General features: G+C 42.3%; 1 protein-coding gene across 1 annotated transcript; it reads right to left on the bottom strand.

Moving 5' to 3' along the window:
* Positions 1 to 4,234: 4,234 nt before the first annotated feature.
* On the bottom strand, positions 4,235 to 11,319 carry LOC101165559. Its single transcript, XM_020705528.1, has 4 exons — positions 10,561 to 11,319; positions 8,424 to 8,599; positions 5,838 to 6,645; positions 4,235 to 5,017 (listed from the first exon to the last, which is right to left on the bottom strand). Exons 1-4 carry the CDS (start codon positions 10,931 to 10,933, stop codon positions 4,287 to 4,289), a joined length of 2,088 nt encoding a protein of 695 aa, XP_020561187.1. The 5' UTR covers positions 10,934 to 11,319; the 3' UTR covers positions 4,235 to 4,286.
* Between the last annotated feature and the right edge of the window lie 1,634 nt (positions 11,320 to 12,953).

Genomic DNA, 12,953 nt, shown 5'->3' with positions numbered 1-12,953 from the left:
ACGTTTGCGTGCTCTGCAGGCAGACGTTTGAGTTTACTGCATGGACGCGCTTTAATGTCTGGGGTCTGTGCAAACAAAGACACGTTAAGGTGACGGCACGGTGCACCTCAGGTGCACGTCTGTAAGAGGAGGGATGTGCGTAAACATTTCACACCGATTAGGATCACCGCATTGAAACAAACATTGTTTTTCTTAATTGTTATTCAGCCCTCTCGGACTTTAATTGGACAGGAAACAGCGCAGAGGCCAAATAAACAACTAATTACAAGCATTCATTTGTGTGATTTTGCTCTCAGGATTATTGGGTTAATTCTAGGATAGCCTCTTATTTCGCTGTACGTTGTTGAACTATGTGAAACTGCCCACAACAGTGCAAAGGAAGCAAACTCAGAGGAAGAGTGGGTCCATAAAAAGATGGAGAAACTGCACAGTTTGAGGAGCCGAGGACCTTGGAGCGCTTCCTGCAGATGTTGCTGTGGAGGTTTTGAGCCCATTCTTTTGGTGGAACATCTTTGAAAAGTGGTTGTTTTAGTGAAATCCTGTTCAGCTTGTTTTAGTTTTGAATTTTCCAAACTTTCCAAAATTTTCCATGGATCCACAATGGTGTGACTACCCTCTCCAAGCATGACAACCCACAAAAGTCAGGGAATAATTCAATAAATTCAGAAAATCTTTTTTTTTAAAACATTTACACAGTTTTAAAAACTATATCTGGCAGCCACTATAACCTCACACTTGTCACAATTGCGGTTTTTAAAGATCAGAATAATGTGTTGGTTTTTATTTTTACAGATTCAGCATCACTGTGCTAAATGATAAGAGAAAATGTTCAGCTGCATCAACCTGAGGACACCTTCTGGTGGAGAATGATGCCATCTGGTGGAGAGTTTCTTTCACTGTCTGTCAGAAGATTGAAATAAAACACATTATTTCTATTCCGTGACACATTCGCATTGCTTTTAGTATTATTTAAATACAGATTGAGAAAATCTGTCACTGTTTTCAAGCCCAATTGAAGTAAAAGTAGCTGCTTTGAGGAGGTGTGTAGCAAAAAGCTACATCAGTATTTTTAAAACCAGATGATTAAAACTATTATTTCAGCTTTAAAAAGAAGAATGTCTAGCAGTTTCAAGTAACATGGCTGCTTCCTCTAAATTCCTTTGGGACTTCATTCATTCCTCATTCACTGTGTTGCTTCTCCAGTCCAGCAGGGGGCAGCAGCTTTGGACTCCCTGAAAGACCGGTAAGCAAACTAAAGCCCAATCCGAAGTCTGGCTTTTTGTTTTAGCAGGGCTTTGTAAAGTTATAAAACTGCTGTTATGTATTTTCCGAGGACTGGCAGCTACGTGCTAACATGGATGACCGGCGACTGGAGCTGCACGATATGAGGAAAACTCAATGTTGTGATGACTGTATAACTTGCGATACATGAACAAACAGCAAAACAACCAAAAACATCATTTCCATTTCACTACAGCAGTTTCATTTAAACAAGAGTTAAACCTCATCCACATAGGAGGCGAGAATCTAGCATATAGGGCTCCATCCGATCGGTCAAATGTACAAAAGGATTTATTTGATTCGCTACATACTTCAAACTTAAAAATTCCTGCTCTTCTTAACAGCAGCCTATTAAACTTGTTTTTTTATTTCAAGAAAAATTGTGACATAATATCTTTCATTTTTGTGCTGTTTGAACTTTTATTTAAATTTTGGTTAATTGAGGAAATGCTTTGAGTGTTAAGCGATTTTACTCAATTTTATCAAAACAAGTAAAATGAAAATTTTTTAAATTAACACAAATGTGGAATCTGTTCAAAATCTTTTACTCTTTATCAACAATTAATGTGCAGTGTTTTGGCGCAGCACACGTTTTTAAATCAATCTACGTTTTCATAAACACAAGTTTACGTCAGAACACGTTACACAACAAACCAAAGAAGCCCGTCCTCCCCCTGGTTCCTACAGTAAGGTGCAGCAGTAACAGTCATGAGTTCAGCCCCCCCTAATGTGAGAAAACCTCTGAGATTTATTCAGGTCATATTTTAGACCTCCCTTCAGAAATGACCTGAGTAAGAAACAGAAAAAAAACAATCAGATCAGCCGTTTCTCTGCCTCGGGCCACACACGCGTGAAGCGTCCGTGTGCTTCTTCCAGGCGTGAGAGGAAGGCATTGGATGAGGAGGAAATACAGGTTCATGCGCATGCGAATCGAATAAAGACTTCCACAGCTGGACTGGAGAGCGTCACGCCTAATGCAATAAGGGATACAGAAAACACATCACACTGCAGATGAACAGCAGAGCCCAACCTCCAAACCTGCACCACATCGTTCACGATGACTACAACAAACACCCATGATGGAGAGGCAGAAGGAGCAGAAACGTTTTCCAAAATGATCCGCAGCTGGTAAAATGTCTGCTGGTGCTGTACATGTAAAGACCAGCAGGTAGACAGATATACAGTATAGACAGACAGACAGACAGACGGATGGATAGACAGGTGGAATAAAGACAGTGCTGGATGGTTGAGAACTTGAACCAGGAAAATGGAACAAACCATCGTCGTTTGTGTGGTAAGCATATCACAAAGTATTTGGATTTCATGAGTACACGCACTTATGGCGTACAGGGGATGTTGTCAAATGGGTTCCTTATGCCACACTCTAGTCATTAGTAAGGTGCGCTCACTGGGTCCTTACAGGTTGTGCAGGTGATACGTGAGTGCACAAAGGGCGCCTGTAGGATGTGCCTGCAAGCTCAGTCAGGCTGCATGCATGCAGGGAGTCCACAGGAACCTGTACAACATTCCTGCCTCCCACCTACCTCACCCTTACTTACCCTTACATGTTGTCCTCACTCACCAAGACGGTTGAGCCTTCTCAGTGAAGGTTTTTTTTGCAGTGGCATCTCCTCAGTTTGACTCTTTGCCTAGATCTGGGGGGTCCTGTGGTAGTGTCTTCTGTGAACATGTGTGTATGTGTGTGTGTGTGTGGGGGGGGGAGTGTCACTGGTATGGACAGGTCCCCAAAATACTGTTTCCCCACTTCGGTACACAGCCAGATTTGTACTTTGCATCTCATTAGGTAAACATTGCATGCGTGTGTGTTTGGGGGGGGGGGGGTATTGTTAGTGTTTTCATGCATATTTTTTGTAATGGTCAAATTAGTTGGAATGTGCTATTAAAGTAGCCATCAGAAGATGGTACAGTGTGGTCAGAAAGGGACGGACATGGTCAGCAACAACACACAGGTAGGCTGTGGCACTGGAACCATGTTCAACTGGACTGGTACTAACCATGACACCACCACTACCAGCCTGAACTGTTGATACAAGACAGGATGGATCCATGCTTTCATGTTGTTGACGCCAAATTCTGACCCTAGCATCCGAATGTGGCAGCAGAAATGGAGACTCATCAGACCAGACAAGGTTTCCCAATATTCTACGGTCCAGTTTAGGACAATAGCTGTCCAAATGAGAAAAGGTCTGCTGAAAGAAACTTTTGACACAAAAGAAAACAAACAGTTTTTCCCCTTTGGGATAATAGCGTTTCCAGATAAATGTGGACTAATGACACCAAAACATTTTAAAAAATGTGTGAGACTCGAAGCATTGAAACTATCACAACATTTCAGAGACATGACTTGAATGACTTCATGAAATTAGAGCTCCACCAGGAAACCTTAAAGAAGGTTGATTTTCCTGTTTATGACATCAAGCTGAGGAGCAGCAGGTCCAACCAACGCACCGTTTCTTTTGCTTTTGTTTACTGAAACCAGGAAGAGTCTGTTATGGGAAGAAAAAAAGCTGTCAGAAAATCCCTGATGGGAATAACTTAATACTTATAGTTTACATATCATTCATTCTGTGCATGACCTTCAATCACATTGACAGACACTGACATTAAAACCTGATTGTGAGTTCCCTAAAGAGTTTGCTGCTTCAAATCAAAATTTCTACAGCATTACAAAAACAGATAATAGATTGCCCATTGACTGTAAATGAGAACTGGAGTGTGTGACTCCTCCTCCCCCCCTGGCATTCCTAACAGGAAGTACCTGCTGGTTCCAAAAAAAATGTTGGTTCAGACCGACTGGAACCAATCACTGCTTCTGGCTCCAAAATGCCGCCTGTATCACCAAAAAATGGCGCCTGAATTGCCTACATGTGGTTGGAGCCGGAATGTGAGTTATTTGCTGTGGGTGACGTCACACCTGCTCAGTCCAGTTCTCTGATAGAGTCGACGCTTTTCCCACCAAAGAGCTCAGATGTGACCACTGTCCCTCACACGGTGGTGGTGGACTGGCGGACCGTGAGCGTGCGCAGGTGCTGCGCCTGCGTCTGCGAGGGCCCGCGCACGAGGCTGCGCACAGCCAGTCTGTATCTGGCAGACATCAGGTTGTAGAGCAAAGGGTTAATGGCGGCGCTGAGGTAGAAGAGGACAGAGGACACCAGGTTAAAATACTGGGACAGGTAGTATAAAAAGTAGCCGTGCATGTCAGAGGGCCAGAGCGGGTCGTGGAGAAGAGTGTCGTTGGCGGGTGAAGTTGTGTTTTGCTCTGATTTGCTCGCGTTTTGTGTCGTCATAGCAGCAGTTGTGTCTTGCATGGAGAGGGTTGTGTTTCTTTGGTGAAGGTTTGTGCCACTGTGTGTGTCTCGTTGTGCTGGGTTAGTGTGTGTCTCTGTGCTTCGTGTGTTCTCCCGTGGCGGTTCAGTTTGTGTGACGACACGGGGACGTGCTTGTTGGTCCGAGCCCGTTTGAGGGCCGGTTCTGTCTTTGGTCCGAGCACATTTGTCACAGAGCCTGTCGTCCGTCAGAGGGCGTGCGGCCATCTCACCGGGCTGGGAGAGCGGCTCATGGAAGTGAGCTTTGGACGGTTCAAAGACATCTGCAAGAACGTCTGCGTTCGGGTTTGATTCCTGCCTGTCGCCAACGCTGCCAAGGGAAAGGGAGAATATGGTCCGGCCAACATGGAAGGGCAGCCAGCACAGGACGAAGGCCAAGACAATCACTCCTGGAGGAGGAAGAGGAGCAGAAGAAAGAGAACAGTGTGTGACTCTGTGAGGAACATGAAGGGACGCTCTGCATCCAACATCTGAATTTTTGTCTGTAGATCTCTATTTAGCAATGGTGGAGAATTACAAGTTACATTTTGGAAAGAGACACCCACAGGTTCACCTCTGCTGTGCCGCTAAATGTTTGGAAGATGTGTCATCTGTAAAGAACCAAGAAGGAGAGCTGAACTCCTGGAGCCACTTTAATCTGTTGTTTGGTCTTCCTGAACTCTACCAAAGAAAATAAAGGCTGGATGGCTGAAGGGAGAGGTTTCCTGACCCTGTCTGCTCTGAGGGACTTCTGACGGTCTTTTGCAGGTTTTCCAGAATGGTTCTGGAGGCGGACATCACTGCCATCCATGTTCTGAATGACTTCAATTTTTATTCGGAAGTTCAGGTTTCAACAGAATTCTGTTGAAAAATGATTGAAAGGAGATTATATTTAGTTGTAAAAAGAACTTGTAGGATAAAGTTTGGTCTGATTGCAGCAAAGGAGGAACTTTCATGAAAATATCACTAAATAAACGAAATAGTCTGACCCGTTAGAACAAAAACAGCATCTTTTGAAGTGATTAATGATTCCCCATTGATTAGCCAACGTTTTAAATGCACCTAATTATGCGATTCTCTACTACAACCTTTGAGAACAAACCCGTCCTTTGATACCTTCTGGGGTCTGTGGCAGACCCCGATTAAAAGCTCGATATTTGAGCTTTTATTTATTTATTTTTTAGTTTATTGTCTATTAGAACTTGTGGACAGATGCGTGCTGAAGCTCACCTAGCATCTTTACTGTGTTCCTGTGACCCTGCTCCTTCCGGCTGCTTTTTGGGCGGAGCCAAAGAGTTCGTCCAATCAGGCTGTACACCAGCCCCAGGATGCTGAGCGGCACCAGGAAGTACAAGTTGGAGAGGATCATCATGGCGGACAGCAGGCCGGAGGAGATGGCGTACTGCGTGCAGCGGCACTCCCTCCTGTCAGCCTCTCCTTCACGGCTTCCTTCAGAGCTCCCGCCTTCACCCCCACCTTCGTCTTCCTTCTTTTTGTTTCGCTGGTCTCTTTTAAATTCGGTTCTTTCTTCTTCTTCTTTTAAAACTTCTTCTTGTTGGGTTTCATTTCTCACATCACTCTCCTCTTTGTCTTCAAACCACTGGACTTCCTGTCCTCCGTCTCTCCATCCTTGACCCGGTTTCTCCCCAAACGTGGTCCCCGTATCCAGCAGGTGAGAGCTTCTTCCTTCCCTTTCGCTGATAACTAATTCAGCACGCTCCCCATCCCTCCCCGACCACCCCGCCTCTTCTCTCCACTGGTTGAATCCGACCTCATCTCCTCCGATGTCCTCCACCCCCACCATCAGCAGAACCGGTGCAGCGCTGACGGCGGCTCCCAGCCACAGGCAGCCGATGATGGCCCTGGTTCTGCGCCGCGTCACCAGGGTTTTGGCTGTGATCGGCCAGCAGACCGCCACGTACCTCTCGAGGGAGAGGAAGGTGATGTGAAGGATGGTGCAGAAGGTGCAGCACTCCGACAGGAACATGGTCAGTTTGCAGGCGAGATCCCCTAAAGGCCAAGGTCGAGGCCTCCACAGCTGGAGAGGAGACAAGGATTTGGGGATCAAACACGGTTAAACACGGGCTTTGGGAATCTGTTATCTTATGAAATATTAGAAATTCAAACTTTCCGCTTCATTTACTAGACATTCGCTGTGTCTAGATTCCCTTTCCTACGGCGGCCGAGAGGTCCAAGACACGTTAACATTTAAGATACAACAACAGCAAATCCCAGTACAAATGAACAAACACTGAAACACAACAACAAAAGCGGCTTCTAACAGAAAGGAGCGTAATATAAAACCAATCGTCTATGATTTTTTATAGTTATTTATTACTGTTTTCTTTATGTGGACATTTTAAATATGTGAGAGAGTCCAAAAGCATTTTTTTAAATTGTATTACTACAATAACAATGTTTAGCAAGGTAAAGTTTCTGGGTCACTTCCGGCATTGAGGGTTTCCCTTTCCGTTAAGCCGTTAAGCAAAACACGACGAGTAGATGGAGAAAAAACGAAGGAAAGCGGGCAGCTGCTGACGGAAAGGGAAAACCCTTCATACAGGAAGTGACGTTACGACAGCGTCTGTGATTTGCTGTTGAGCTGCATGCGGTAAGTCAGCGTTTCATGTATTTATAATGTCCACATAAAGAAAACAGTAATAAATAATTTTAAAAAAATCATACACTATTGGTTTTATATTACGTCCCTTTCTGTTAGAAGCAGCTTTCATTGTTGTGTTTCAGTATTTGTTCATTTGTACTGGGATTTGTTGTTGTTGTATCTTAAATGTAAACGTGTCTTGCACCCAATACTCTGGATTTTAATGCAGTTTTGAGACACTCTCACTACTAATAATGCTGAGGTAAAAACCTAAAAATATATTTAAAGGACTATTTAAGGATTCACTGTGTTATGATGATGAAAATGTGGATGATCAAAAATAAAGATAAGTATGGCAAATGGTTCTAACGCTATGCACTATAGTCTATATTTGTCAAAAGTGAGCCCACCGTTGACTGAATCTGAGAACTGGATCGAGTCATCCAGAGGAAATGGGTTACTCCAAAGTCAATTATGTTGATCCAAGTCAGTCTGACTCATCGTTCCTATGGCAACTGCTCTCTCCAATCAGGAGGGAGCTTGTTGGAAGGCCACCTTACCTACCACGAGAGCGGGCTCAGGAGAATTTGTCAATCCAATGTTTCTAACACTCTGACCGCCTTTATTGATTGAGGCATCTGATTGGTCGGTTTATGCCTTGAAAAACTTGAAGTACAGAAAAAAGCCACGTTAGAAAAATTTGGATGATCAAAAACAAGTTAAAAAGACATCAGAGCAAAAAACTATAGTTTGTTTGCAGTTAATATGATGTTTTTGTGTTAAATAAATGTGATTTTCTTCCCCCTCCATGCTGCATAGGGGGCAAATCCTCTGTTTTTATTCCAATCAAAGTCTGATCTTTAGAAGGAATTTGTTTTCTTCTGTCTTCACCAATAAAGTAAATCAGCGTATCTCAATTTTTAACCTCAATTTAGCTTTTTATTGTTGTTTCACAAGGGTTTAAAAGGAAAAGGAAATGATAGAAGAGAGAATTGAGATCTCTGTGGAGTACGACTCAGCCTTTAATGCAACAAAACATGATTTGAAAGCAGGGACCCCCCCTGAGGGGATGGAGGGGATAACTTGTTTAGACCTGCAATGCTAGCCTCGCCTGTTGCCCCGAACAACAAGCATGAAACAAACATTTCCCTCCTTCAAACAGCCCACTTCCTGCCGCTGCAGCCACACCAACACTAACAAACGTCCATCCCTACCTTATACAGGTCCAGGGGGAGGAGCAAGAGGATCAGCAGGTCGCTGATGGCCATGCTACTCAGGTACAGGTAGGTGGAGCTTCTCATGTGTGGGCGGAGCCAAACCACCAGAATGGTTAGAATGTTTCCCAGGAGTCCAAATAGCATCAGTGGGACGTAGATAATCGTCACAACGACTGGAACAGAGAGTTTGACAGTTTTCATGACTCCACTCATTCAGCAGAAGACTGTTCTGGTGTTTACTGACGTCAGGTCGAGTTTCTTTGAATCTGGCCTAAACTGAAATTGACCCAGAAAGCCCTGAAGTTTTGCTTTTCTGTTGGAACTCTTGATTTTCTGTGCAGCTGACTCCTGAAAGATCTCATCCTCTCCAGTTTTTGGGTTAAAGATGTCAGTTTTGACTTTTCCCTGCACCTCCATGCTGCTGCCGCTGTGACATTCAGACACTCATCCCTATGATTTACATAAATTCAGGCCACTTAAGGCCATTTTTTTACAGTTTGAAGAGTCACAGCCAGGTTGAAGCACGAAAAAAGAATTTATTTTTGTTTTTATTACAATTAAACCCAAATAGAAAAAAATAACAACTATTTAAAATCTTTTCAGACATCTCTTTACCCGGAACCTGATATTCTCTCAGTTGCAATGTTCCCCATGAATATAATATAACATCCTTTAAGATAAATAGATCCTTTCATTTATCCAAACTTGATGATCGTGAAGCTTAATTTCACATTAAAAAGGGGAACAGTTTGTCTCTCCAGCCTTAAAAAATGCAATTAAAGAAAATTGGTAAAAGAAAAAGGAATATCGACTCTTTTTTTTTTTTTTTACATCATCAGCCTCAAAAACACATTTCTTGTTGTTTTCACAAATTCTCTTGGAAATACAGATATTTGTTTGTGTGAGTGTCATGAAATTCAGACAAGCTTTTTGTTATTAACTCTGTTTACCCAATCGAATCCTATCTCAGAGGTGCATTTCTGAGACCCTTAAATCCCAACTTTCCTGACAAATCAATAGAACAAAGGTAGGGAAACTTTTGGACACATGGGCCACAGAGGGCTTTTAAATTGTACAGAAGAGCTGCACCATTAGAGAAGCGTGGAATGTTTTGGTAATCAACCTTATTAGAGAAAGTAAAAGCACAGAATCTGAACAAAAACATGCTTTCATTTTGATTGAAAATTAAAAAGTATATCTCTTTGAACAGAACATCTTAGTTTGTTGGTTTCAAAGTTGTGGTTTGACGTTTCTGCAGGGAAAGTGCAAATTTACAGAAACGCTGCATTCGGTGTTGGAATGATTGGAAAAAATGACCATGCGACAAATGTCAGTTTATTTCTAGTGCACTATCCAAGGGGAGACCCCGCATGTGGCCCCCGGGCTGTAGTTTGTCCACCCCTGTATAGAACTCAGTTCATGTTTTCTGCCTTGTAATTTGCCGCTGTTTCCACTAGGGGGCAGTAGAAGGGCTTTTCCTGCTCATTTCAAAATGGCTGCTCCAATGAAATCCCCGAAACCCTTTTGGCGGGAAAGATTTGGCTAGTTTTCTGAACTTTATGGTAAGAATAACTCATCTGTTGTTATTTATTTTCTTAAATAACTACTTGCTGTATTGAAGAAAATGCAAATTTTGTTGATTATTAATTATTTATAAAACCGCGCCACCATGTGAATCATGTGTGGATCGAATTTGACAGAATGGATAAATAAGGTGCTAAACACTCAAGTCAATATTTTTGCATCTAAAACTACATTGTAGAGATTATAAATGTATCAAAGTTGATACTATTTACAGCATATCTCATCAAACAAACTGATTTATTTTGTGGATTTGATCAAAGCGTTTACAGAATCTTAATTCCAAAACATTAGAATCTTGTGTCAATTCTTTGATGTGGTGGGCTTTAAGGCTTTAAAAGCAGAAACAACAGTTAAAGTAAATTATTCACCGACAAATAGGTTTGTTTGAACTACAGATCTTAGTGGTCTCTTTCAGGATTCCCTTTTATTTTTAGTCCGTATCGATCGAGGCAGCAGTGCAGATGTATTTACAAATGTGAGGTAAAAATCCTCCAATCTGTGGACGGGGTGAGATGCTTCGTGTTTTTGGGTTCCCGGTTGTGTGACCCACCTAACTCGACCCATCCGAACACGGGTTCCTCCCAGAGGCAGTCTGGGTGGGAGCAGTTTGTGGGGGGGTCCGGCATCAGGCTGCAGTTTTCCCCTCCGCAGCCGCCGCTCTGCTCTCCCATCAAACCCATGGCGATGATGGGGTTCGGCTGAGAGGAGCGGCGCGTCCCCCGGGTTACGGGGGCAGAGGTGACGCACGCTGATGGATTTCCTTTGCAGCTCAATGGCCACCGGGGTGGAATGTGACGAGAGCGTTGGAGAGCAGCTTCTGGGAAAGGAAATAAAAAAGGAGAAGGAGACGTTTCAACCGAGTGTTTGTGACTCTTTAAATGGGAAAAATGGAAAACGAAGCTGAGCTGTAGAATTAGAAGCATGAAAATAATTTAATGTGAAACACAAACTATGATTTTTTCATGTTGTTTCCATTTTTATTTACTTTTAAAGCTTTAAACTACCACTGACCATTTGATAAATCTTTATCAATAATAACTCTAAAGCATTTCAAAGTTTTTTAATTCATTCCAAAAACGCAGCAAACTAAAAACTGATGAATTTATTATATTTGAATGAGGTTGACTCACCAAGTGAGAGGATCTCTGCTGGATTGGAAATCTGCTGCTCCTCTGCAGCGAGCACACACTCCTGCGCCTCACTCATGCGCTCCTCTGAATGCTCACTCTCCTCTCACACCTCCTTCTCACATCCCGCATGTCTGCAACCTCCACTTCCATCTCACGATGCTTTCAAATGAAGCACGGATGCAATACAGTGATCCCTTGATTATCGCGGGGTTACGTTCCAAATAGAACCCGTGATAAGCGAAACCCGTGAAGTAGAAACCTTTATTTTTTTTACAATTATTATACAATGAAATTCACTATTATACATTGAAAAGAAAGAACAAACCATTTAACAGGCTAAATCAATTGTTTTTTAACAAATAAAAGTACTTTAGAAACGTTTTTTCAACAAATAACTTGTATAGTGTTCTGTCAAATAATAATTTCAATCATCGATAAAAACAAAAGGCTTTAAATTGCGGAGATTAGCCCCGCCCACCGCGACCCGAGTGGATTAAACGGAGGAAAATTTAAAATGATTATGAAAAAAATAAAAAAGTACAGTGGGACAGATAGTGACTCCGGTCTTCTTTTTCACTGCTCTTAGTTCATACTGAGCCGCTGCATCCTCTGCAGCGTTTTTTCCTTCTGAAGCCCGCGGTGCAGCTGCAGGTGTGTTTGTTCGGGAGAGGAACATAGTGATAGGCAGTTGTTGTTGCTCTTTTTTCTTCTTTGCTAAAGACCCTCTTACACCGACATGCCCCTATCGATTATGTTGGAGAACTGTAATGAACGGCTCATCAAAGGGTCCCATTCTTGAGCTACTCGCTGAGTGACTTTTTAGCCAATCAGAATGCAGAACACAATGCACAATCCAAATCCGTGAAGTAGCGAAACCGTGATATAGCAAGGGATCACTGTATTCCAAAGACGAGCGAATCTCTGCAACATAGCAGAAAATGGATTTAAAAATGACAAATATTTAGTTTAAAGTTTCCCCAGCCGCCTGCAAAAAACAAAAAAAATGTTATCAGGACTCGTACTTGGAGAATGTTACAAAATCCTGTTGAGCCAATTAAGGCAATCCAATGTATTTTTTTATTCTTGTTTTTGCACATTTGTTGTTACTGTCCTTCTGCATTTCACCTGCATGTTTAGAAAATGTGCATTTTTTTGTCCACTCCTGATTCACAAAATTTTACACCCATAAGGGTGTAGGAAAAAATGGATTCAGCGACATACTGGCGATACTTGTACGTATCATTTTGGCATGTACTATTGTTGAGCGTTCTTCAACGTCTGACTCCTGTTTTCCACTTAAACCCCCAACCTCTAGTTGGCAGCACCGCCCACTGAGCCTCTTTGGCTCTACACAAAACAACTACAAGATCTCGCGAGGACCAGCTCGTGTTAAGTATTCAGTCAGCCTCGTGGTCCAGACATGGACAACCTACAGAACCTTCCTGGTTGAGGCAAATTCATTGTGTTTTTTATACTGAAAAATATTTTGTTGTGTAAATCAAACAATATTGACTGATCCCTTTAAGAAACAATATATCTTAATTTACCAAAAGAAAAGCACCATGTACACGAGATACAGTTGCAGTGCTTAACATCCTGATCATTAAATAAAAGGAATGTTACCATTTTATTACAATGAAATATTAATATTCAGCTACAGTTTTTTTCTAAGTCATTATACTCTTTAAAAAATATATATAATAAATTGTTCTGGTACAGTCATTGGGATGTATTGCGATACTCATCGTATCGCCTCTGGTGTGGGGGTCATCTAGACCCACTAGACAGTGCTCTGAACCTTTTTTCTTCAATG

This window comes from Oryzias latipes, chromosome 8, assembly GCF_002234675.1.
Source record: "Oryzias latipes chromosome 8, ASM223467v1".
Taxonomy (NCBI): Eukaryota; Metazoa; Chordata; class Actinopteri; order Beloniformes; family Adrianichthyidae; genus Oryzias; species Oryzias latipes.
The sequence above is the reverse complement of the archived record's forward strand: the minus strand, read 5'-3'. Positions and strand labels throughout refer to the sequence as shown.

What these genes read in the sequence shown, in the direction of transcription:
- LOC101165559 (XM_020705528.1), bottom strand. Translation starts at nt 10,933, where the DNA reads ATGCTTCTAATTCTACAGCTCAGCTTCGTTTTCCATTTTTCCCATTTA. An exon ending in TCCCCCTGGACCTGTATAAG is followed by an intron (nt 6,646 to 8,423) that starts GTAGGGATGGAC and finishes TCTCCTCTCCAG; the next exon opens with CTGTGGAGGCCTCGACCTTG. An exon ending in GAACACAGTAAAGATGCTAG is followed by an intron (nt 5,018 to 5,837) that starts GTGAGCTTCAGC and finishes TTCCTCCTCCAG; the next exon opens with GAGTGATTGTCTTGGCCTTC.